At 41.1% G+C, this 26,144-nt stretch overlaps 1 protein-coding gene across 4 annotated transcripts in view; it reads right to left on the bottom strand.

The window, feature by feature from the left end:
- Positions 1 to 26,144, bottom strand: part of ARHGAP22 (Rho GTPase activating protein 22) — a 126,684-nt gene that overhangs the window by 30,948 nt on the left and 69,592 nt on the right. For 2 of the 4 annotated variants that reach the window (XM_071563198.1, XM_071563199.1), the window contains exon 4: positions 7,496 to 7,672. In XM_071563198.1, the coding sequence (XP_071419299.1) occupies positions 7,496 to 7,672 (177 nt within the window). Of the gene's footprint in view, positions 1 to 7,495; positions 7,673 to 22,038; positions 22,219 to 26,144 lie in introns of those variants that run through there. The other 2 variants (XM_071563201.1, XM_071563200.1) reach the window with 2 other exon arrangements.

Below are 26,144 nucleotides of genomic sequence, written 5' to 3'. Positions count from 1 at the left end.
TCAAAAGTCAGTCACGAACACCTTTTGCCCTTGACAGATTTTATTTTTGCTTTTAGATCCTTTCACCAAATATTTATACACACTGATAAGAACCTCTCTACACCTTCTCTTTCTTCTACAGGCAAAACAATTCCAGCCTCATCAGCTACTCTTAGTATTTTATTTGCCACAATCCTTTAGTCATTTTAGTGGCCTTTGACTTGACTCACTCCAGTAATCCCATGTCCTTCTTTTCCCAGGGAGTCCAGGACTGGATAAAGAACTCTAGATGTGGTCTTACTAGTGTTGAGAGGAAGGCTCAGCTTCCTGAACCTGCTGGCAACGATCTTCCTAATGCAGCCCAGGAATTTGTTGGCCACAAGGGTGCATTGCTGGCTCACGTTCAACTTGTCCAACTGCATCACAGGTGCTTCTCTGCAAAGACGCTTTCCAGTTGGTCAGTTCCTAACATGTACTGTTGCATAAGTTTATTCATCATCTTCTTCAAGTGCAGTTCACTGAGTTCCTGTTCACTCCTTTCTTCAATCTGTTGAGACCACTCTAAACGATGACACAGTCATCTAATGCACTAATCATTCCTTCCAATACCATCTGGAAGCTTGCTGAGGGTGTACTCTGTCACGCTATCCAGCTCATTAACAAAGCTGTTAAACAGTACTGGCCCCAGTGCTGCCTTTCACCTCCCTTACCAGATTTACAGGTGTCCTTTAGCTTTCCTTAATCCATACCTGCATACTCAGTTTCTCTGTATCCCTTCTCTCAGGTCACCTGTTCCTGCTTCTACTTCTTCTATGCTTCCTTTTTAGGTAATGAGCTTTGTCAGGAGCTTCTTGCTCATCATCTGAGATTTGCTCAGTTGGTTAAAACTTGGCTGTAATAATGCCAAGGTCATGGGTTCAATCCCCTATGTGGGCCATTGACTTAAGAGTTGGACTCAATGATCCTTGTGGGTCCCTTCCAACTCAGAATAGTCTGTGATTCTGTGATTTGTCCATGCAGACCTCTGCCAGCTTTGCTTGGTTTCCTGCACAAGGAGGAGTACTGCTCCAGCTTGAAGGAAGTAATCCTTGAAAATCAGCAAGATCTCTTGGCCCCTTCTTCTCTCCAGGATCATATTCCATGGGATTCTGCCAAACACATCCCTGTGAAGGTCAAGGTCCAGGGTTGCAATCTTTCTATTTGCCTTCAGAGTGACTCTTTTACAGACAGTCATTGTCCCTTAGGCAAGTTATCTGATCGCTCAATACTTCAGATTCTTCCTTTACAAAAAATGCGGACAATTGCCTTTCCCTGCCTCAAGGCTGCAACATAATGATAAAATATGCTGGTCATAAAGCAGTAATAGAAGCCCCAGATATATTTGACAGAGATAAAATAGGAAAAACATAACACCATCAGATATTAGAAACAAATCTGAAAACCCTTTCTGTAGTAAACAGTTTCTGCAGTAAGATCCACTCCCAACTAACTTCAGTTACATGCTATATCTCAGTTTCTATATCCACAGGTGTACCATCTGCTTGTGATACCTTTGCCTGGGGCAAGGCTAACCAGCACCTCCTTGCAGACGACTCAAGCATTCCCTAGTCCTGGGCAGATATCTGAACTCATATCCCCATCACCTTTCTCTTCCTCTTCCCTTGACTAGGCCCATCTCTCAGCGTTAGACAACAGCAAAGAGCAAACACTGATAAGCTGCATCAGGCGCCAGCTATCTCTGCAGAGATAACAGCACATATCAGGCACAACAAACACCAAACACACCGAGGGGGGGGGGGGGGGAGCCTACGCAAGGGAAGCCCACCCTCACACCTAGTGAAGGGGCTCCTCTTGACCCAGTCAGGAATCTTACTTGAGACTGTTACTCTGGGGGACCCCAGTAAAAAGGCCAAATGCCAGGTCCTGCACTTTGGCCACAATAACCCCATGCAGCGCTACAGGCTGGGCACAGAGTTGCTGGAAAGCAGCCAGGCAGAAAGGGACCTGGGGGTTTGGATTGACAGGAGGCTGAATATGAGCCAGCACTGTGCCCAGGTGGCTAAAAAGGCCAATGGGATCCTGGCCTGTATCAAAAATAGTGTGCCCAACAGGACGAGGGAAGTGATCCTTCCCCTGTACTCTGCGTTGGTGAGGCCACACCTTGAGTACTGTGCTCAGTTCTGGGCCCCTCAGTTCAGGAAAGATACTGAGGTACTGGAGTGGGTCCAGAGAAGAGCAACAACGCTGGTGAAAGGACTTGAGCACAAGTCCTATGAGGAAATGCTGAGAGACTTGGTGTTGTTTAGCCTGGAAAAGAGGAGGCTCAGGGGAGACCTTATCACTCTCTACAACTACCTGAAAGGATGTTGTAGCCAGGTGGGGATTGGTCTCTTCTCTCAGGCAAACAACAGTAGGACAAGAGGGTATGGGCTTAAGCTCTGCCAGGGGAGGTTTAGGTTGGATATCAGGAAGAAATTCTTTACACAGAGAGTGATCAGGCATTGGAATGGCCTGCCCAGCAAGGTGGTGGATTCTCTGGCCCTGGAGGTTTTTAAGGTGAGGCTGGGCGTGGCACTGAGTGCCATGATCTAGTAATCAAAGTGGGGTTGGATTAGAGGTTGGACTTGATGATCTCGGAGGTCTCTTCCAACCCAAGTGATTCTATGATTCTATGAAGGGAAAAAGAAATGTCTTCACTGCCTTCCCACTGGGCAAGTAACAGAAGCCATCTCCCTGCTCGTCATTAGTGTGGTATCTTCGCATCTTAAATTCACTGATATGGCTCTATGCTTATGACGCTCTTACTGTAAAATTCCCATCTTGCAGATAGAAAAATTACAACTGAAGATGCCCAAAACTTAATCCTAGCTCCTTAATAGTCTGGCATCCCACTGGACATGCACCTAATACCAATACCTGACCCTTCACAACAGTCATGTTTGCTCTTATATAGGTGTTATCTGAAAGACATTTACCCCTCTAAAACAGGATTACTAATTAGGCTTATGTAGGGCCAGTTTTCCATTACACATAAGGACATTGACCCAGAAATTAAATTATACCTCAGAGACTTGTCTCCTAGTTTGCAGCTCTCCCCTAATACAAGACAGGGTCTGCACATGGCCCTGACTGCCAAAAAAACCTCCAAAACATTTTCTGCACTATTTGCAGGCAGAAGAAGAAAGAATCTGCACATCATGGGTTATGCGTATGGGAAAGATATCTAGAATTAATGATAGTAGGCCAGCTTCCTCAGTGGACACTTCCTCAGACCCTACCAGTTAAACAATGAATATTCCTCCTGAGTAGCAAAATTATTCATGAAGGTCTTGCAACACAATTTTACTTTGTCACAGGGTAAAGCTCTCCATGTTTGCCTAAGGGAAACACACCCCTTCCAACTACTTCACCTCCCCTCCTTTACAAGTAACTGATGAAAGCCTGGGATGATGAGGAGGAGAAATTAGGATAAAGTAATGGAGAAAGGGGCTGAGACATGTATTTCTGGCAGAGGAGCAAGGAACTGCTCATGGCAAAACACAATATGTAAACAGAAGAAAATAAACAAAACATAAATCAAGATTAACACAGAATGATTCTGTCCCCATGCAGTGTTGGTTGAGTGCTGATCTGTGAGAGAGTTATGCCACTTGGCTTTCAACTCAGGTACCAAAAGCCCAAGTTTTGTATCTCATGGCCAAAAATTCAGTCCTAGACACATTCTGTTTTACAGCTGATGCAAGACAAAAACAAGGAAGGCATGCCAACTGAGAGGCGAGGGCTTGAAAAGGAATTTCCTTATAGTAGTTGTACCTCTTCAGACTAGAAGTACAGCCCCACCCTACATGTACAGTCAGAAGTGACATCCTCTCTCACTCAACTACACCAAACACTTTCAATGCATCCATCTTTGGAGTTTACTGGCAAGATCATTCTCACCCAACTCTATGGCCACAAACACTTTGCATGTAGCACTATGGCACTGCTACAGCACTTGACATTTAAAGGGCAGCTTCTCACAAGCATGACTGTAGAACACACAGGGACTCTCCAGATAAGCTTTTAGTGATGTAAACTTAAGAGAAAAATTTGTTTCACACAGAGGTAAGAAGGATCATAGAAAACAGTTTTAATCACCCTCTGTCAGAATGTACTCCAATGCTCACTTTTATCAAGTCACTGTCACAAACTCTTTTCTTAAGGACAAACAAAACAGAGTACTCTCAAATCTCAGTTTACAAAATCTTCTGCTCTGAGATGGGCTAGACTCAAGAATTAAGGAGCTTGAAACTCAAGGAAACATTAGAAATTATTTTCCCTATAAACAAGACATCTCATCTTGAAAAGACTCAAGAACTCTAGGATTTTAGGGCGACATTTAAAGTGTATTTCAAAGAACATATTCCATATGGCTTTTAAATCTGAATGTGTCTCCTATTAATAATTTGGGATCCTCGGCAGCTTTGGGGAGTTTTTTATTTTAAGAAGCCTTTGCTGTTCACCTTTAAGCACAGTTCATGTGCCCACATCAACACACAAAAAGGTACCCTCAACCTTTTTTATTTATGTTTCTTCAATACATCAGCAAAGATTACAGTGTGGTTAAGCCTCCCCTTTTATCTTTGTGTAATTCTTTTTTACACCATAACATTCTCCAGGGCTGGATATTTGCATATTAATAATGAAGCCTGCTTTTTAATTCCTCCCTTTAGCTTAATATATTAAATAGTGTTGATAGATAAGACCTGGCTCTCAAATTAGTGGTGGTAGCAAAGCAGAGATGAAATTATTCAATTAAAACAGAAACAGCTATGTTTATTGTCCTCCTACATTTGAGTTAAGCTGAAATCCCTCTCAGAGAAATTGCCCTTCTCTGATTCTGATGGAGAAGGTGTAAGTTTGATCATTTTCCCAGACTGGCTAAAACCCATTTGGAAACAATGGTTTGAATATCTCCACTGTTTCCTAGTTACTGGCATTCCTATGAATTCTTTACAAAGTGCAAAGAAACCGAGGAGGCAGCTCCATGGTTCTCTAAGCCAATTTATGTGTGGGTTGCACTCAGAATGAACAAGCATGCATCCTTCCACACCATCATCTCTTCCTCCTGTCCTCACTGTGTTAGAACAACTAGTACTGCAGCTGCATTGTTAGCAGGGCCAAGGACTCAATCTACCAACGAACTAATCCTCTACCCTTTTTTTCCTGCCAGGTCATTCTTAACTGCACAGCTGTGTAACCACTACTATGAGCAGAATGAAACCTGGTGGAAACACATGGTTGCAACATGAGAAAAAAATCATCCCTGACACTTCAGTCAGCTCAGAGAAGTGACCACAGCATAAGAATCTGCCCATGCAGCTTGGACTACAAAGCAGGCATTGCCAAGCTAGCTTTAGGCTGCTGCACTAGAGTATTAAGGCACAGACCTTAGGCCAGACTGATTGCCCAGGATGTACCCATGTTCTTGGTTAGTTTTAATCCACAGACAGACAGAAAAATCAATACATAAATGCATTTCTTTCCAAGTCTGCAAACAACAGTGCTTCCCTTCCACAGGGCTTATGCCAGCTCTTACTAACAGCTGAAGCAGCCTTTAGGCTGCTGCTGAGGGAACAAGATCAAATCTGTAGTATGTGGAAAAAAGTAATAAACAGAAGCTGCAGTATTCCCCACTGGACTGCTGTAGTTCCCCCATGCTGCCCTGCTTCCACATCCTCATGATTTCGTTTCATGATTCTGTGGTATCTCATAAGGCCAAGTTCCTGGAATCAATGTAAGAGTATCTGCCTAATTTAAATAAGAAACAAAATGTTTTCTGATAGTTTTGCAGAGAAGTTTAAAGGTACAGAAAAATAACATATTAATTAGGGTCATATTACCCCACAAGCAAACAAGAAAAAGAACTCCATCCCTACCTTTATATCATTCTGATGTTTTTGTTTTTAAAATATTGGAATTTTAATTATTATTATTTTAATATTTAAATATGTTTATTCTGAGACTACTTCACAAGACTGCCAAAACACAAGTAGAACAAGAAACCAAATTTGCACTGACACCAGCAGGGCTGACAATACCATGCCCTAAAGCTGGCTGTTGTCAGAGCATTAAGCATTTGTCATGACTGTCTCCTTTTTCCTCACAGTATTTCTTGGATGCACATTGCAAAGCTGTAAAATACACACTATAAAGGTCCACTACAAGAGGCCACAAAAATATCAGCTCAGATTGTGAGACTTCTGACAGAGGATTTGCACTGAGCTCAGAGTCTAGAAGACCCTTCGCTGTGGCCTGGAATTCAGAGGGAAAGCAAACAAGTACATACTTGTGTTTGAGGAGAAGTCATAGTAGACACATTTCTACCAATGAAGAGGGCTTGTTCTGCCCACAGCACAACAGCATCACATGCAGCCTCTCAGATGAGATACAAGCTAACTTTTGCACATACACCCTTTCTACTAAGTGAAAGGATGATCTAAGAAAAAATTACATCAGTACAAATTGTATCTCTTCCAGACACACCAAATGCTGCTACAAGGAGGCTCCAAATTTCAGGGGTCACTTAAAAGGAAAAAAAAAACCAACAATGAAAAAGCTACAAGATAAAAATGACTAATGAACACCAGGTCTTCTTAGTCACCTTGTGATATTTGAACCTTCCTCAATTGCATCAGGGTCACTTTTCTCCTCCCCTTACACCCAGGAAAACTAGTAACTTCATTACAGCAAAAGTGACTGTATTACCTAACCCTTATCTGGCACTTTTTTATCTGTACCTCTCAAAAGAGGTTGACACCACTATCTGCACATGATACCACTGTTTGCATGAACTCCATCAGTAGGACTCAAGTAACTTCAAAGCAGTGTCCAGAACCAACCCAGTAACTGCTGTCACCAACAGTGAACTCAGAAGAAAACATCTATGAAACCTTGTTCTATGCCAAACCTCAAAACCAACTCCTATCTAATCTACTGATTTGAGAATTTGAAGATTGTGGTATACTACTAATACCAAGAGTCTGGATTTTTTTGTTCATTTTCACTACAAGAATTGTCAGCATCTGTATTACCTTACAGGTGTTCACTCAGCCTGACCCTGTCCTGCCTCACCCAGTGAAGCCAGTGGAAGCCTTGTCTTCTCAACTGAGCCCTACATTAACTAAATTACAAGATTTGCTTCCTCTGGCTGGTACAGATGTTCAAGATGGGCACCTGCCTTTGAGGTAACTGGATAGACTCCATGTCCATAAGCACACAAAAGGCCCACAGAATAATTTTCTGTAAAGTGCTAAGTATTGACAACAGCTATATGTTTGTTACCACCACTCATTTCTGAGTCAGTTATATAGTCTGGATCTGCCCTTCTCTTCTGTTACTGTCCATCCCTTGGCAAGGTGGGGAATTGACCCAATCACCTTGCTTCAAAACACTGCAGACAATCAAGAGCTTATCTAGACATCTCAGTGATTTTACAGTGTTACCCATATCCTAGTATCACAAGAATATGTTTTACCTTGAGGCAAATGTTTTAATTTATGTGCATGTGAGCTATTTGCAATACCTCCACCAAATGGAGCCCATATAACCCGTCGGATGGCTTTTACCCAATCTTCCATTTCATTCTGGGAATTAGCCATGAGCAGGAAAGCCTCATGATTGACAGGCATCTTTTCCCGGTCCCCCGCACCACCTGAAAGACAGAATACAAATCTCTTTTAGTATTTAGCTCAGAAGAGAGCAACCAATGTTTAAAATTACCAAAAATCTGGGTCAAAATGATCAAAATATTATTTTAATTGAGCAGTTTTATACACAATTGCTACACATGTGCTGCAGCACCCACAAAGTACAGGCTGACAGAAAATCAAAGCAGAACTGCAAAATGGGCATCTCCAGTGTGGGAACCTGAAGCTGCTGTATCTGCTGTCTCAGCAATAAGCAAAGTGAAAGCACAGGCTATAAGACCCTACAGGAAAAGTATGAAATTAATTCCACATACCCGAGCTGAGGTACTAAGAGATTATTACCCAGAAGGGGGACTGAGTGAATTGTAAAACATTTTAATGCTTCAGATGCAAAGTCACAAGATCATCCACTTTCCCCAAGTTATTCATTTTGGATCCAATTCAGAAGAAAGTTAAGACCTGCAAATATGAATCTGACTCTTCCATTTGACATAAGAGGTTTAAAATTGATGTGCACCATCTCAGAGAAGTACTGACCAGAATATCAAATCCGCTCAAACTGTCATATACATCTGTCACTTGTGTATACTCCAAGACTTGACACGTTTTCACCCTTCTTTTCCTGTTTCCTTTTTAGGTCAGCACTCACTTCAATCAGTTTAAATCTTCCCCTGATTCCTTATTTTATGTTCCAGAGCTAGATCCAACCTATAAGTGAGTACCACATAAAAGTACAAAAGCTTTGTGAGAGCAGCCTCTGTATGAAAAGGATACAGATCCTGTCCAACACTGCAGCTGCATCACTAGCGGCCTGGAGTTTCTCCATCACCATGGAAACTGAATTTGGCTTTGCTAAGAAGATAACATCTGAGCCCCTGTGTCACTGTCATTTCCACACTTACATGACTTTCAGCACCTACTGGCAAGCTAAAGCTGCCAGCCTGCACTGAGCAGCTGAAATTGCCTGTCCGTGGAATTCAGAGATAAGAGCTGGATGATGGTATGCTGTGGTTTCTACAGAGCTGGTTTAGCATACACAGAATTTGTGCTTCTTAAATCCTCTCTAATCTGGGAAAAGGAGCAAGCTGGAAGCTGCTTGCAAGCCAAGGAAGTACTTGCTGCTATTAATTGTTTTCTGTCCTTGAAACACTCATGCAGCACGTGTTGATTTGCAAAGCAAAAGCTGTAAAATGAAATATGTTGGGAAGTATTTTATGGCTCTCGGAGAAGCAATTCACTGACTGGGAAATTAAGGCAGCGTCTCAGTAAAGAGGAGAAACAATGGCCATGTGGGACTAAGCACGCAGTTTCAGAAACAAAAGCCATGATGCTTTTTCCCCTGCGTATCCAAATTCTGCGTTTTTTCCTCATAGCATCCTCTTGGACAGTCTCCCATTTTGAATTTACTGAATTATTCATATTCTTAAAACATATGAAGCAGAATGGCTCTCTAGCTCAAGGCTAGGATGCAGGCATCTGAACAGATCAATGTTCCACCTTACTCAGCTGCAAGGGTGACATACTTCATCCTTTGCATACAGAACTGTCAGAGCAGGAAATTACAGTCTGTGAAACTCCTGACACCACCTAAATCTTTTACCAACATCCTCAGCCTCATGGTGAAAGCAGAGTTACCTTACCCCACAGATCGACCTATTGCCATGCTTTTTTTTCACAATCAAATAGGAGATATAATAGCAACAAAGAGGCTTTCCACAGCCCTCAATCAGAAATGGGGTTCATGATGTGGCATTTGGCAGATAGATGGCCTGAGCTCAAGCTAGCTCTTCAATGGAATGAAACAGCCTCAAAAAAACATTTACTGCATGAGTCACAGCACCAGCAAAGAACTAAGCTTGGTGAAGGTGAAACATACATCTTGTCCTTATGTTTAAAGGGACCAGCTGAGATCTTGCCCACTCAAGCCATGAAGGACAGTAAGAGACCAGGATCTTGGTTTAGAATTAATCATAGAGAGCAAATTTAGTTGGAACAGCTCAACTAATTCACACAAAGATTGTCATAGGAAGTACAGTATGCAGAGAAGGATAAAGATGACTTCTTACTGTACTTCTGCAGAAGCGAAGTCAGTCAGCATCTTCATAAAGAATCACTGTACCACAGGATCCTGACTACAACTCCCCTTCCCCAAGATGTTACTTTGGACAAGCCATCTGCTTTCTAAAGCATAGACATTTTTCATGCAAGCGTTTAGGGAAAAAACAACCAAAACCATTTATACTTCTATTTGGGTCTACAAAAAGTAAAAACTGGATGGGAAAAAGAGATTCCTGTACATGCTAGACCTGAGATTCTGCCAAAAACTACATATAGCTCCTCCATGTTTGGCTTTCCCCACTGAAACTTTAAATAGGAGCAAGGTTATGACCCTACAATCTGCCTGTGGGAGAGTCAGTAGCGACTAGACATGTAACTACAGGCAAATGAAGGCAGCTCCACACAGGGAGGCCAGCTTAGAAACAAGAATGCACTTCAGAACCACTTCTTAAAGAAAGCATCGTATGTTAGCATGATGTGACTATGTAGTGGCAGAGCATGTAGACTCATCAGTAAACATTTTTCCTTTTTAATAACATTTACTCATATTCCTTTGCATACATGGCTCTTTCCTTTCACTACACCCTTGAGGCTATAAGCAGAACTAGAGGTCCCCAAAAGGCAGAGTTCAGAGGTATCTCTCTACATTGTTGTAATGTTCAACATGTTTTGACTCTTAGCGGTGATAAGAAAGCAAAATATCTACATTCAAACACCAAATCTTCCTAAAGAAACCCAAACAAAACTGAAACAACAAAATCCTCCAATGAAACAATGAATAATATGTCACACACAACTTCTTCAAAAGACCAGAATTTTACCTGAAACTTGCAGATGCTTTCTTTTCTGGGCTCAGGAAGGGACCTTGTTATGAATTTCAGGTTTGAGTTGGCAACACAACACTGTATCAATACAAATACACTAGATTTTAGAAATTGCTCACCATCAAACAGGCTGAAGGTCCCAGCTGTCTTCAATGCTTTGCCGCCCCTGTCTCGAGGTACCTGGTACTTTATGTACCCTGGTAGGTATCTTTGCCCGGAGGGAGCAGTACAGCTCCAGGTCCCCAGTTGCACTGCTGAAATTCTCTCTTTTCCAGGCCCAGCCTAGCTACAGCAGGCACAACTGCTCTCCTTTGTGCCTGCTCACATGGTTTCTACAACTGCATTTCATATGGCCTGGGAGCCATCTCCTCCTAATATCAGCTCTACAGCATTCACCTCAGGGTAACATGCCACCTCCTTAGAAACAGCCCCCCTTCAGCTCTCCTTCATGCTCCACACCAGGGAAGGTTAAATACTGAAAGACTGGGACCAAGTGTCTCACTGAAAATCAGATGCAGCAGCAGAAATCACAATCTAGGCCTCAAAGTTCTGTTTACTGAAAAATCTTCTTTTTTTGACCATCCTTAGTCTGGCATGCATTCACTGGAAAGTGTAAAGCATAAGGCTGCCAATAATGTTGTATTTGCCTGTCCTGCCCTGTGTTTCTGTTCAAAGAACCTGAAATAGACATTCAGCTGCATCTCTCCTTTTATACAGATGTTTCCAATGAGGAAAACTTGGAATTTTTTACTTGCCTTGAACTTCATTCACTCAAGCTTAACCTTCTTAAGATCATTTGTGAAACCCAAGCCTTAGAATCCATTTTGTCTGAGGGAGAAGTTCAGGGGGAGCAGGACTGGATTTCAGCACAGGAGATGTTCCTGCCCCACTGCATATAAAAGAAGGAACTGTTGTATTCTCAAGTAAAGCTGCTGTTGGTTTCCGCTGAAGTTGGCAGCTTCTTTTTTGCTTAGATAATTCTTCTTTCACCTCCCTTTTGGTTTGCCTTTCACCCATTTCTTACATCATTCTGCTCACTGAAGTGAAATAATATTTCCTGATAGGAGGTTAGTGTGGACACTGAGTATGTTGACTTCCAAACCTGGATCATAACAGAGACAGGATCTTCTTAGGTGGAGCTCTCACTGTGCAATGGCACGTTCACTGCCTGTTACATCAGTATGTACTGACAAAGCAGACAAATGTAGGGTATACTGTTGCCTCTGTTTACACTCTCACTATTTTGCCTGCCACAATTCCTACTGGAAAAGAATCTGAAAGCATTGGAAGCCGAGGCATAGGTCCAGTTCAGCTTCTGCCATTTGCACCAACTTGAGCTCCAGAACCCACAAAGAAAAAAAAAGCCTTTTCTTCCCCTTATGGAAGAAGACCTGATAATGGCAGGTGGGGATGACAACAGGGAGCAGGAAAGGTTGCACAGCTTTTTCCCCAGAATCTTCCATATAGTGTCTTGTATCAAGAGCATGCTGCTTTCCTTACCCTCCTTTCTTCCGCTCCAGAAAACCAACCTTTGCAGTTTTTCCTCAATGTATTTCAGATCTAGAAAGTTGCAATGAGCCCAGTCCTTAATGGTGATAAAGTGTGGAACTGCCTGGACTATGTGGCTACAATAATTTCACTGACCTCCAATTTGGATGGAAAGGAAATTAATTTATCTCAGGCCAGCAGAATCCACACACTCGCAAGAAAGCAATTTAGGCCAGCTAGCTGTCAGAAGCTGTGTGTCTGTCTCTACAGGGCACATTGCAGGAGACATCTACATTAAGGCAACTGTGAATTTGAGGGTACAAAAAATGTTACAAATATATGTATAAAATACTGTGAAAAAAGTAGCACATGTATGCATAACAGGCCACATAGTTCCATGTGGTTCCTCAAAGCAGCAAGTGCTCAACGCTTCTGAAGAATGTGTCAAATTACGTATTCCAATTGTGGTTATGTTAACGTGTTACTGTAAGGGAGGAAATTCCTTCCTGACCAAAGATGATAATACTTCATGCTTTGAAAAATCTGAGTGAAAATGACTGGATAATTTTTATACATTACCATGTAACCACAAGCAATTTTCTAATTCTCATTAATTTCTTCAAATCTTTAACACTGAAGACAAAAGTTGAAGAAAATTTTAAATCCTGACAAGAACTTACTATAACATTAGAACGCTGAAGCCTGATCTTTTTTCTTTAATAATTCCATATTAGAGAGATAATAGCCAAATTCTGCATTCTTTTGAAACTGTTGTGTTCACATTTGCCAGGTCTGCTCAATGACAGGAACAAAGTGGTTCACAAGCTTTTTAAACAGGTCTCTCTACAACCACCTACTCCTACTCGCCCATCAAAAGCCTATTTTTATTTTTCCTGCACCTAATCCACTATGAAACCAAAGACATCTTCATTGTATCTTTAAGGGCTGCGTGTTTCCCATCTTAGCTAATGCTCTGGACCTTGAACTAAGGAGAATGGAAAGGAAGTCATCAGTTGGTACAGCTTAGGTTGCAGATGCCAGAGCTTTTAGCTGAGTCTGTAAAGACTCTGAGTCTCTGTAGACTAAATACAGAGTACTGTAGAAATTAAAGCCAACCAATTACAAACATTATTATCTTCTTTGGTAAAGTAACTGAAGCTTTACAAGCAGTTTTGGCAGAAGCAAATTAATGGACTATCATTACAGACTCAACAGTTGCAGACTTTGTTTTTACAAAAAACCAAAGCTATTTGTCACATTAATGCAGAAAAAGAATTGAAATGCGAAGGCATATATACTGTAGGCATTTGGCAAAATGTTGGCAAATTTGAAAAAAACCTTTGCCAATACTAATGATGAGACAATGTAAATATAAGTACTACTGATCTACATCCAAATTTAAGAGCTCGGGGATATTCTGATTCAAGTGTGTAGTTTTGTTATAATCTACACGGACTAAGAGTTTTAGAGCAGTCCCCTCCTATATCTGGCTATGAACTGAGTAGCCAATGAATCTTCTAAACCTGACATGTTACACACAGCATTCTTCACAGTCATAAACGTGCTCTTTGGAAAAAAAAAGGGGAAGTACACACTTGTCACTTGGGCTCAGCGCTGCAGCCACTCACAACACAAGTGTGGATGGCTAAAGAACTCAAGGCTGTGCTAATGCAAAAAGTGGGAGCCTCCATTTGTGCTTGAGGTCAACTGTCAGTGAACTCTGAGCAGGACAACACTTAGAAAAGTCAATTCTAATTCTGTATGCTCATTGGCAATGAAAAAACTCCTCCCAGTTAACAGCATTATCAAAACATCCATAAAAGTTCCTTTGAAGTAGTTAATCATCAGCTGATAAAACTCACTTTTCAGAAACATGCTGGTTTACATCAGGCTTAAGAGGTAAAAAACTCATCCTAAGAGGTGTCTTCAGCTGGTGGACTTGTTCCCACTGAAATTTAAGGGACGGTTGCACAGAACACTTTTCTCTGAGCCTCTGGATTTCCCAATGGAAGTCATGTCTTGCAGCATTCTCTGCCACTATTGCATACAAATGTACCCTTCCATCTTGATGCTTGTATGTCTCCTCCATCAGAGGCCAAAGGCCTGCACATAGCTAATGTCTCATCTGACAAGCTAACAGTCACTTTTTCATTTTAGAGGCAGAGAGTGAAGCTCAGGGGCATAACATTAGAGACCATGTTTCAGGATGACTGCTTGAAGAAGACTGTTTATGGTTTGGGACTACTCACAGTTTTCATGAAATGCAGCAAAACTGCCTCAAGCATTATGGTGCAAGTTTCCACTTGGAGCAGAAAGTTCACCAACACCAAACCAATCAGCCACTGAGCTGTTGCTGTCCAGCTTCTCCAAACAGCAGATTCTGAGCTGGTACCGCCCAGTCCTGTCTATACATCTCAGTACTCGTGGACTGGGAAAAATTCCAGTAAAGTGACATCCTTCCTGCAGAAATCCTTGCACTTATGCTGGTCTTCCTAGATCTGCAATTCACTGTGGCCTACATGTTCTGTCCTGATAGTCTTCCTCCAGAATGCTTAGCTGTCAGAAAGGAAATCCCTGTATTTGAAAACCTGGATCAGCAGCCTCTTCTCCACTATAAGAGCATGCACAGTCCCTTAGTAAAGCACACTGTCAGCTACTGAGGGCTACATTACTAGGATGTCCTTCAACCCATCTTATGTTACTTGAGAGTTTACAGGTCTATCAGGCTTCAAGCAAAGGCTGCTGACCAAAGCTAACAGTCCTAACAAGACAGGGTCTCTTTAGTAACAAGGGAAGCTGAAAGAATTTCCACGAAGCACAGAAAGGAGATAAATGCTCAGGAGACATTAACATTCACAGGAACATGCCCCAAAAGTCCTGAAGACTAATACGGGTATGTACAACAACCAAGCGTGATAGTGTTTCTCCTGGTGTGAGTGCCTGTTTGCAGCACAGATAGTCACACTGCTCAGCCATTGCGCAATAACACTCCAGTTACCTCCAGAGCAAGAAATGTTACCTTATGAAAAATCTCCACTTTCCCTAAGCTTAGAATCAAGTAACAGGTGAAGGAGCAGAAGAGGTTTACCCATGAAATTTACACATGACCCTTTGAATCCTCACACATTCTGGGGAAATGTAGCCATCAACACGTTTTATGATGTCCAAATACAGAAGATGAAGTTTTTATTCCAAGAAACAAAAAAACCTTGCTCAATGTATTTTGTGATATACTACTTAAACAGAAATGCCAGCATTACCAGTAGAGCTGCTTTTGCCAGAGTGTTATTAACTACATACATTAAATCCAAATATCCAGATTTAGGCCACTGAGAACTAGCACTTGGGTGAGACCAGCAGAATATCACCCTCACTGTTTGGAATGCACTCTATAGGCAATATATTTAGGGTTTTTTATGCTTACAAAAGCAGAAAGCCCATTCTAACAACACTGACATAAGTGGGCTTGCTGCAAAGATATACTCAACCAGTTGATCTACTAAGAAAAATGCAAGCAGGAAACAGGGCACATGTATCTGCCTTGTGAGCCTTCTCTCTCTCATCAGCCTGCTTCTTCCTTGGGAATGCAGAACTGTATGCAGCCATTGCAAGCAGCAAGTATTATAGGGATTTTTGTCTTTGTAGTCAAAGGCAAAATAACAGCCAGAAACCAGGATCTACTCAACCAATGACAGGGTATATTAAAAAGCCTTCCAGCTTCTGTTTCAAAACAAAGAAATCTTGATAAGCCTGAAGGCAGCAGTTGCTGCCAGCAGCATGTTGCCTTCCTTACCTTGGGGACACCTGCTGAGATACTGCCTGTTTAATATTACATTAAACCAGCAGCTTTCCAGATAATGAATTATGTATCTATAGTGAAGCTGTGGTATGCAGGGGGTGGGAGGACATGGTTTAGAAATAGAAGAACCATTTGGGTTAATGGACTGCAAGGCTGGGAAAAAAAAATTACTGATGGCTTCATGATTTGTCAGAGCCCCAGTCAGGTAACAGAGGGGAGTATGGCAAGTGCCCCCTTCTCTTCCCTTCCCCATTTTTGGATTGACAGCAATCAGGTGAGTTTGAAAGTCCCTAAAAGGAGATACAAATCTAAAATGATGGGGGAAATAACAGGGCTTTAAGTTTATATGGCTCATGACTGTAGCCAGTTTCACTGATCTAGCATTAAAGACACAGAAGGTTACATTTTATCATGTTTTTATTTAAATCCTCCATAGTGTGAAAGCATAAACCCCAGACAGCAGTAAACTATTGCCTTCAAAGTCTGGTTTCTGCCAGTTAAGAGAGAATTCAATCTATGGTCTCTGAAGCAAATCTGCAAGCACTTGTCAAATAGACACAGCTCCTCCAGCCTTCCAGAGAGAAGTTTTAATTCTTTTGCCTCGTTTAATTTAAGTTAGGTGATCTAGGTACACAATTATGAAAGCATTACACGTGTAAGATGATCACAAGTAAGCATTTATGTAAATGCACAGTTAAACACCTATAAGTCTTAAATGCTCTTGTTTGCAGATAGTCTGGTCCTGTCCATGGTAGAGTCTAAGCATGAGTAAGGCTGATTCTCATAATTTACTGTCAGCTCAAGAGGCTGACTGTAAAAAGAATTCCTTGTATCATACACCTTTTCCTAAGATCAGCTTCATCCAGTCCAGTTCTGTTACTTCTCTGTCCAGTTAAAAACATCTAAAACACTTGGACTGCCCTGCCTTTTTCAGATAAGGAATAGTCACACAACAGTAACTGCAAAGTACTCTTACGACAAGTATATGAAAGTGGAAGTGATTTCAGTGTATGCTTTAGCTAGTACCAAATCAATTAAAAGAAATTAAAAAAATATGCCTCATTGTAGGAATATGCTTTTCACACAGAATTAAACTGTAGTGTTTTGGGAATACAGGCAGAGCAGCTGAAATTACTTTCCAAGGTTATACTGTGCAATAGTGGGAGAAAGTCTTCTCTGTTTAAAAAAAAAGGGAAAAAAAAGAAAAAAAAGAAAAGAAAAAAAAAGCCATTGAATTCCAAAATGAGAAATTCTTACATACCAGTGGAGAATGGAGATACAGAGACACTAAATGATTTCCAATATGATACTGGCTCACAACAAACAGAGTCAGGAACGAAAAACAACTGCCACACTCAGGCACCCTGGATTAATTCAAACATCAATTCTCATAAAGCAAGAAATACTGTTTAGAAAGTTAGTTGTATGCAACTACAAAGACAGTGCCAGGCCTAGAAAGCAAAGAATGAGAGAAAACAAAGTGAACAGCACAAAGATTGTTCCTCTGGCACTGGATAGAAAGCAGGCCACTCTCAAAGAAGTGCTCTCAAAATGGGAAATCACAGCAGAAATTAGGAGCATAATATGTTTCTAAAAGCTGCTCCTTTCCTCAGCAGCTCCAGAGGTTGCCTGGCACCTCCTCTGTTTGGAGAGCTTTAACTGGTGAGCTGAAGTCACCACTCTCTCAGCAGTGTGCACATGGGTCATTGAGAGGCACAGCAGTATGTTGGGCCAACTCTGCCTCTCGAGCACTACGGTTCTTGGCAGCATTTGCCTCTGGCTGCTGAATCCCAGAGCCCTGAGGAGAGAGTGGCCCAGATCCCACAAAAGCCTACATACTGATTGGATACAGCCATAGTTTCACTCAGATTTTAATACTGATGAGGGGAGATTTGCACCAGAGCCACATGGCTTTGCCAGTCATTTACTGAACAACAGACATGTCTCTGTGGTGCTCTGCCAGCTCCTTTCATATCTCCAGGACCCCAGAGTCCAGCACACTGTTTCCCCATAGTCTCTGACCACTTGAAATGGTCTAGTGTACAGCCAGGATCCAGACTGTCTGTACACTTCTACCCAGGCGCCTTGCTTTGATCCCAGATACCCCATCGCATGTTTGGACCTTGGTGCATGCTCAGTGAAGTTATTTGTAGGGATTTTTTAGACTGATTTCTAGTCAAGGAAACAGTCCTAGTAAACAACACACTCACCAGTTCAAGAGGTAACAGCTATTCAGCCCCTTTTCTGCCTCATCACTAGGCTTTTGTCCCGCTTTCTGAACTGGAGCATCCACCAGATAAGGGGATAAGGAGTTTAATAAAACATAAAAAGTTATGCCATATTGCCTGGGTTTCAGCACTGAAAGTAAAATCACATCCCACCAGAATTTCCAGGCCCACCCAATGACGGAGCTACCTAGCTCCTCTTTCCTCCCCAGTAGCCCTGCTATACTGAACTGGAGACATATGTTTGACTGAGAAAGTATTAATATAACACCGAAATCACAATGGCTCCTTCTCAACATGACTGCCACAGATGAAGAGCATCCTCATCTACTGTCCTGGATCTTCCTCCCCTTGAACTACAGTGTAGTAAGGATTGAATGCTTCCTTTAACCAAGATACCCTCTCTCTCAACTTACCTAATGTATATAAAACCATCCACACTGTGAGTGCATCAGAGGAGAAAAACAATCAGTTGGAGATAGAATAAAGCAGTAGAGGCAATAGAGCTCAGGCCCAAGTCTTGCCTTTAGCATGACCAGCCCCAGAGGTCCACAAAGACAGAAGCTCTAAGTATACTTAAAAAACCCACTGAAAGTCTCATAGGTCAACATCATGCAAATATGACCTAATCATCAGACATCAAATACCCTGAGGCTGCTGGGTGTGGGCTGCTCTTTGTAGGCAGCAGCAACAGTCTCCCACCAAGGAGTGGCAGCCACATCACTTGTCTGCTGCACATGGCATTTTCCCCAGCAGCTCCATTTGCTGAACACAAAGAGTGAGACCACAACACTCCCCTCCTTTGAAGTTGAGATTGCTTGGTTTGCCTGGCTACAAACTAAAACTGCACCTTAATCATCCAGCTTTGAAGTCCTGTAAATCTACAGCTGCAGAAATATAAGGACTGCTTGGCAATAAAATATTCATTAATAATTTCTTTTGAATTAAAGTGGAAAAGTCTTTGCTGAAGCTGAAACTTTCTTTTTCACCCTCTAGAAATGAAGAGGTATGTGACAAATGAATGGTGACTTGCCAGATCAGAGACAATTATGACAATATGACATTTTATAGCCCAGTTTTGAGCAGTATTGAGCCAATGCTCAGGAAAGGGTCAAAGAAAACAAGAAAATTTATTGGAGAAAGTCATATGGGAAAATAAGTAGGTTTTGACAACAGGCTGCAGAGGTTAATAAATAATTTTGTTGTTTCAATGCCTTATTTTAAGGTGCGTATGGAGTTGTAACTGATAGGAGACTGATGGTAATTAGAAATGGTAAGAGGAAAAATAACTTACTTGTATCTTTCCAGAATCTGTCACTGCTGTACATTTACCAGAAGGTATGAGCGGGCTAAGGATATATCACCAAACAAGACCTGCAGGAAATCTCCATAGGCACAACTGTCTGCAAAGCAAGGGATGCACAGCAAGAGAATGCTGTGCTTCGGCTTCACTTTTTCATTTCAGGCATGTCTGGAAACTCTTTCAACCCCAACAAAAACAGATAATTAATCCAAAACACACTGGGGCCTTGCCTGAAATATTATTGAGGAGATAAAATGGCGCATCATGAAAATAAAACTCACTTAGAGAGAAACACACTTCAGCTACAATCTGGTACAAAAGAGCTAAGACACAAAAGCATGAACTGCCAGGGATTTCTGGCTATAAGACTTTAGAGAATCAGGTTGCAGTTCCCATCTTGGCTGGTCTTTTCTCTCTCAAAGTTGAACCAGGAGTGTTTCCCTGGAAATTTTCGTTTCCCATGCAATCAATATTTCTGGCCATGAACTTGTCCACAGCCCAGCTCTTGTTCCCAGGTCACCTGATCCTGTGAGAAAGAAATCATAGATCATGCACAAACCTCACTGCTCCTTCCCTGTTCAGAGTCACAGAGAACACCAGTCAGATCCTTTGGAGCCCATGGCTACTATAGTTTTCATGGAGTCACACTTTTGATGCAATGCCTCAGGCATTCTAATCATTTAATGCCTTTGAATGACCACATTCCCTTACTGGGAAGGATGTCCTTACTCAGATGACAGTAAAGCTCTCTGCAAATGAAGTGTTTTCTGAAAAAGAGCTAAAGGGGATTGACTTAAGTAACCAGATGGAAAGTAGCTCAAAAGCCATCAGGAGCCCAGCTTCTTCAAAGCAAGATCAGCAACAGACTGATACTAGACAGCTCAGCTGCCTCAGCACCTCCCACTCAGATACAGGTTCTCCCTTCATGCTTTGGCCCTTCCCTTCCTAGACTGTCCTGGAAGCAAAAGGAAAAAGGTCAGCACAGGACAGCTAGATGGATTTCACACATCAGATAGTTTTGAGCAGAAACAGACTTAGAGAGGCAACACCCTCAGTTCAGTTAGCTGACAATTCTCACACTGGCAATGACTCACTAACAATACAACTGGTTGCTGTTCCCTGAACCTTCCTCAGTCATCTCTTAAAGGCCCAGCCTCACCATTCCCGGTCACCATTAGCCCTTTCCTACAACGCCTTCTGCAGACACAGGTAAGGCAGGCAGCTTTCCTTAGCCCCTCTCTGGAGAGACATTCCCATTGTGGCACATGGCATATGGGAAAGAAGCACCTGACTGCTGAGTGCCCCAGGCAGATGAGCAAAAAAGAGGAAGCAAAAACTGTCCTATGCCCCCTTGTAAAGCAGCATTTGTATGTGCACACATTCAACAGAACTCTAAAAAAGAACTTAGAATAATCATGTTAATAATTCAATTATTTTATCCTTCTTTCTAATAAAAGCTTTGCTGACATGATTCTATCCCTAAGAATTTCTGAATTGTGTAAATTTGTGTACAAGTGCACACATTTCACTCAATGAAACACCAAATTGCTGGAACCAGCAGCTACAGGTCAGTTTGACTCAATTCTCACATCTCAACTGCTAGTTCTTGTTGTTCATTCCCCTTTTACACTAGGAACCCAGCAGTAAACACAAAGGTAGGTTAAAGAAAGCAAATTTGCATTTCTTCAAAACATTTTCCTCTACCTTACACCTGTAACGAAAACTTATACAATTCCCACTTGTACGTATGCCTTAGAAACAAATTATAGTCAAACCAGGAATTAGGAAAATGCACATATTTAATAAACACATGCACACACATACATATAAATTCCAGGTAATATATATACAATTAGCAGGGAAAGAAAATCAGATTCCTCAGATCCTCTGGAACTAATGCATGTTCCAGCTATAAGAAATCACTGCTATTTGCCTTTATGCAAACCCCACATCTGAGCAGCTGGTTAGACAACAAACACCACAATAGACACAGGCAAAGGAAGAAAAAAAATTTACAACCAATGTGTTTTTCTATTAAGAGTTTACTACATTGTCAATTTTCAAAATGCTAGAGGCAGACTGCTTTCAGGATGAGTTTTCTATGTAGTTGGAGAAAAAAACAATTACATTTCCTGGAAAAGCCCACATGGCAATTCACAACATGAACCTCACAACAGCAAGCTGAAAATCTATGTGGATTCATGCACTCAGTTAGTCCTACAAAAGCTGCTAAAAGGAAATATGCTTCTCCTTCACTTAGCATTACTTATTTTAAGTTATTAGTTCAGTCTAGATTTTAAAATATGTTCCTCTTGGAAAAAAAAATACTAGAGCAATACTCAGCTGCCTGCCTACACTTATGTAAAAACAAACATGCATATTCTCTGTTGCTGTTTTGTTCTACATTGGGGATTCCATCTCTGAGCAAAACACATGCTCCAGGTTTAACGGGTTAAACATCCTCTCATTTACTCGGCTTTTCTGAATGTAAAATGCAAGATAATAACATACACTGCATCTTGAACCAAAAATGCACACACATAATAAAATCACCAGTGCTAAACAAGCGGCAGTATGAATAGTTCCATTTCCACTGCTTGTTAATTCTAAATAAATCCTTTGTTGTGATTTAAAGTAAAACAAACACTAAACACACAAAAACATCATGACTTACCCTTTCGGAGACACTTGCTTTTCTTAAGATATTTAGCAGTAAAAAATGGCATGGCTGCAATACTAAGGTTTCAGCCAAAACTGACCTTTTATTACCAAGTGCTAAAAGCAAAATGAACGGACCAAAAAGAGAAAGGAAATTATTATACCAGATCTTTAAAATGCTCAGAGATGAGCAAAGGGAATTCAGAGTAGGATAAAGTATGTCAAGTTGCACGGTGGGGATTGCAGATATCTTTCTGCTCATTAGCACTGCTGTTCCAGTTATTTAAAGTGTGCTCGGGGGAAATGAGGACAATTTCCATGACAATATGTACAGTATCATATAAGGAGGAAGCATTTTTTCAGGCAGAACTTCTGCATTACTCAGCTGTTACGGCAACCAGCAATACGTTGAGAAGGAAGGAAAAAACCCAACAGGTTTGGATAACATAAAAAACCAAAACAACACAAAACAAAATAACAGCACAAAACCCCACCAAACCTGATATTATTAACCAGTTCTTCTGTAGAGGGGAAAATGTATCACTGTCACTGGGCTATCTCTCATTTACTTTTAGGCACTTCTGGCAAAAAAAGGAGCCTTGCTTCAGGAGGGAGGTTTTGATTTACAGTCATCCCACTACTCTATGCCTCAGTTTCCCTCTTTTTCAAATTGGGCCAGAGTAACAATGCTTATGGTTTTAAAGAAATCTTTGACACTCTTAGGAAGTAGATAATAAAAGAATCAGGGCTGCTTTGCCCTAGATGATTGCAGCTATTTATTTCCCCTTACTCCATCATGCTACTTTTAGGTTTCCTAAATATTTTTTGCTTTTATTCAGCCAAGCTGACCTGATCTTGAAATTCAGTCTTATTCCTGTTGCTTCTGCTGCCTCTCTGAAGAATTTAAGGTAGTTTGGTACTGACTTGGGACAGTACATTTAATGACAATGACATTTACCTACGTTTGCCTCCTCCTAATCACCTAGCTCTAATTCACTCAACCACATCATATTGCTTGGGCAGGCAACATAATTTCTTGGAATATAGAGGACAATGCCAGAAGTTTGACTACACAGCCTTGGGCACATTAGAGTTTCTATGCCTCAAGTCTTTCAATGTGTAATGAATAGAAGATAGGACTCACTCTTTTAAAAGTTCATGGATTTATGGAAAATGCATAAGAGCAAAAGATCTATACTTCCACAGGTGCTTCAGCTCTTGGCTTTTACTGATTCCAGTCTTTGGGATACTGTCAAGTCATCACTGCACTAAGATACAAGTAAACAGTTACTTGTAAGTAAGTGGAAAACTTTTAATCAGTTTATATTTACTTTACAATTCATAACCATCTATTAATTTATAATCTGTAACCATCTACTGACTACATTTGAAACCAGCTTTCTACACTAGCAAAGCAACTGATACAAATGAAAGTAGTACTATTCTTCAAAGTAAAAGTGCTATAATGAAGACTGTAAAAACCAGGCATGCACTCCACAACCTAGAAAGCCAATAGCGATGCCTTTTCTTTAAACATTTGTTATCAACACAGAAATAAATACTATGCTTTTTTAAGGAAAGCTACATTTCATGGTTGAGGAAAATCCATTCCATGTGCAATGTGAAAAACTTCACCACAGTTTCATATTCATAAATCCTGTGATACTCAATAGGATGCCACTGCTCTTGTATCTGTACTACCATAAAAAATTTCAAAACAAAGAACACACCAACTGTCTGCTCTTTCATTAAATAGTTTGGAAATCAGCTAACAAGCTTTCAGACACAAACAATTCCTCTGAAACACACTTCAAGCTAATATAGGTTAACTTGATTATATAAAAACCTATTTGGTACTTAAGTGTGTATAGAGCAGAAAGGAACAGTAGTAAGGAAAGAGATGAGAAGAGGCTTCCTGTACATTAGTGACACAGGCAAATACCACCTGTGAACGACTGCAGGCTGTGGGTTGGATTGCGGAATTCACATGACCTTGGAATAGGAGGGCCAAGCTTGCTACTGCTTTCCCCTGGAGATGGCCCAATACCATGTGCTTCAGAAGCTGGAAGGCTTGCACACATTAATGTGCATGTACATCCATGACCTGACTGGCACACATCTCTCCCCCAAAGACCAGGGGGCACCAGAGCATGCGAGTATGAAAGGAATTGGTCTAGTAAAACCAAACTACAACATATTTAATCTGGAAACAGTGCCTGAACAGCATCTTATGTCAAAGAAACTCAGACCTTTTCCTTGATTTAACAATTTATAGATATCTGGAAATGTTTGGCTAGATGGTGCCTTTCCACCACTCCTAATTCCTTCCAGAAGATGTTAAATGAAGATTTACACTAGAATCTTGTTATTTTGAAGGAGAAATTTGGCAGCCAGGATAAACTCAGAGTTCATCCCTGAATCTCAGGACACTTCCTCCTGCTATCATTGTGTGGCACATGGGAAAGGATGCCATGTCCAAACAGACCTCAAAACACCAGCTTCCTCTTTGCCATCAGATATGCCTCACACTGAGTGACACACCAGGCTGGAGTTTCTGATGAAGTAAGTCTGCCTTTCTGCACTCAGTAAATTAAAAAGAAAGAAAAAGACAAAAGGAAAAGACAGACAAAAGGAAAAGACAGACAAAAGGAAAAGACAGACAAAAGGAAAAGACAGACAAAAGGAAAAGACAGACAAAAGGAAAAGACAGACAAAAGGAAAAGACAGACAAAAGGAAAAGACAGACAAAAGGAAAAGACAGACAAAAGGAAAAGACAGACAAAAGGAAAAGACAGACAAAAGGAAAAGACAGACAAAAGGAAAAGACAGACAAAAGGAAAAGACAGACAAAAGGAAAAGACAGACAAAAGGAAAAGACAGACAAAAGGAAAAGACAGACAAAAGGAAAAGACAGACAAAAGGAAAAGACAGACAAAAGGAAAAGACAGACAAAAAGAAATACCCAATAAAACCACAGCACAACCACAAGGGAACTCCCCTTCTCTGCCAGTTTAACAGAGGGTCAAATATAGACTAATGCAGTAATCTGTCCCAGATGCCTAAGAATCTGACCCTTTAATGACTTTGTACAAAACCCTACTGCTTTTAACTCCAGTAACCCTATTTTCTGCCTCATTTACATCTCATTATACCCTTGGAGCTAAAAACAGAGGTTGCCTTCCTGTTAGACTTGCAATTTCCAGGGAGAACTTTGAACTTTATATAAACAAACATTTGTATCTCCCATTTGTATCCAGGGCAATGAAACCCACGCTCTTTCTCTTCTATTCCTCACCTCCTACTGCCGCAGCCTACTTTGAGGAACCCAAAGACTTTGTATCATCATGACTGGAGAACTGTTTATTCTTTATCCTCTACAAGTCTTCTGTTGTTCAGGCATAGCTTTTTTAACAGACTGAAATCAGGTTAAAATTTCTATGCTGACAAAAATCTGCAAGACACCAAGAGACTGAGTTGGATCCAAACCCTTAAATGTTATCATTCATCCACCTTTGTCTGCTTCCTTTAATAATGCTTTTAGAAAGGTCTAATACAACTGGGACTGCAAAAAATCTAAATATTTTTCTGTTCTGTTTCATCACACCAAAACCACAGTAATATACAGTTAACAGGTTTCTCCTTTTATTCATTCTCCTTCCCCAGCTTCAGATCCCAGTTCATAGAGATTGACTGCGGTGTGCACAGAGCACAATCTTGACTATTAGCAGCAGTCTGACTAGAGTGTGGAGAAAAGCACCCATGACTCTTCATACTGCACTTTCTGCAGTAAATTTCAGTGTCAGGTTTCAAAACACTTTACTAAGAAAGACAGCACCATCTTTCCCAACTTACAGATGGGAACTGGGGAAAGGGATTATGACTTCTGCACAATCACCACAAGATTAAAAAAGGGAATAAGAGGGAGATTTTTCTGATACATAGTGAGCAGCACATAGTTTTTTGCTTCCTCTTCTCTCTTCTGTGGCCCACTATCTTAGATGATCAATGGAGTGACTGACAACAACAAAAAAAATTAAATAGCTGTTTTCTCTTAAAGGTCATTAGTTGTGGACACATGTTGGGATTTTCCGCTGAATTATAGCCTTGGGGGATTTTTCTGCT

Source organism: Pithys albifrons, chromosome 9 (assembly GCF_047495875.1).
Source record: "Pithys albifrons albifrons isolate INPA30051 chromosome 9, PitAlb_v1, whole genome shotgun sequence".
Lineage (NCBI taxonomy): Eukaryota > Metazoa > Chordata > Aves > Passeriformes > Thamnophilidae > Pithys > Pithys albifrons.
The sequence above is the reverse complement of the archived record's forward strand: the minus strand, read 5'-3'. Positions and strand labels throughout refer to the sequence as shown.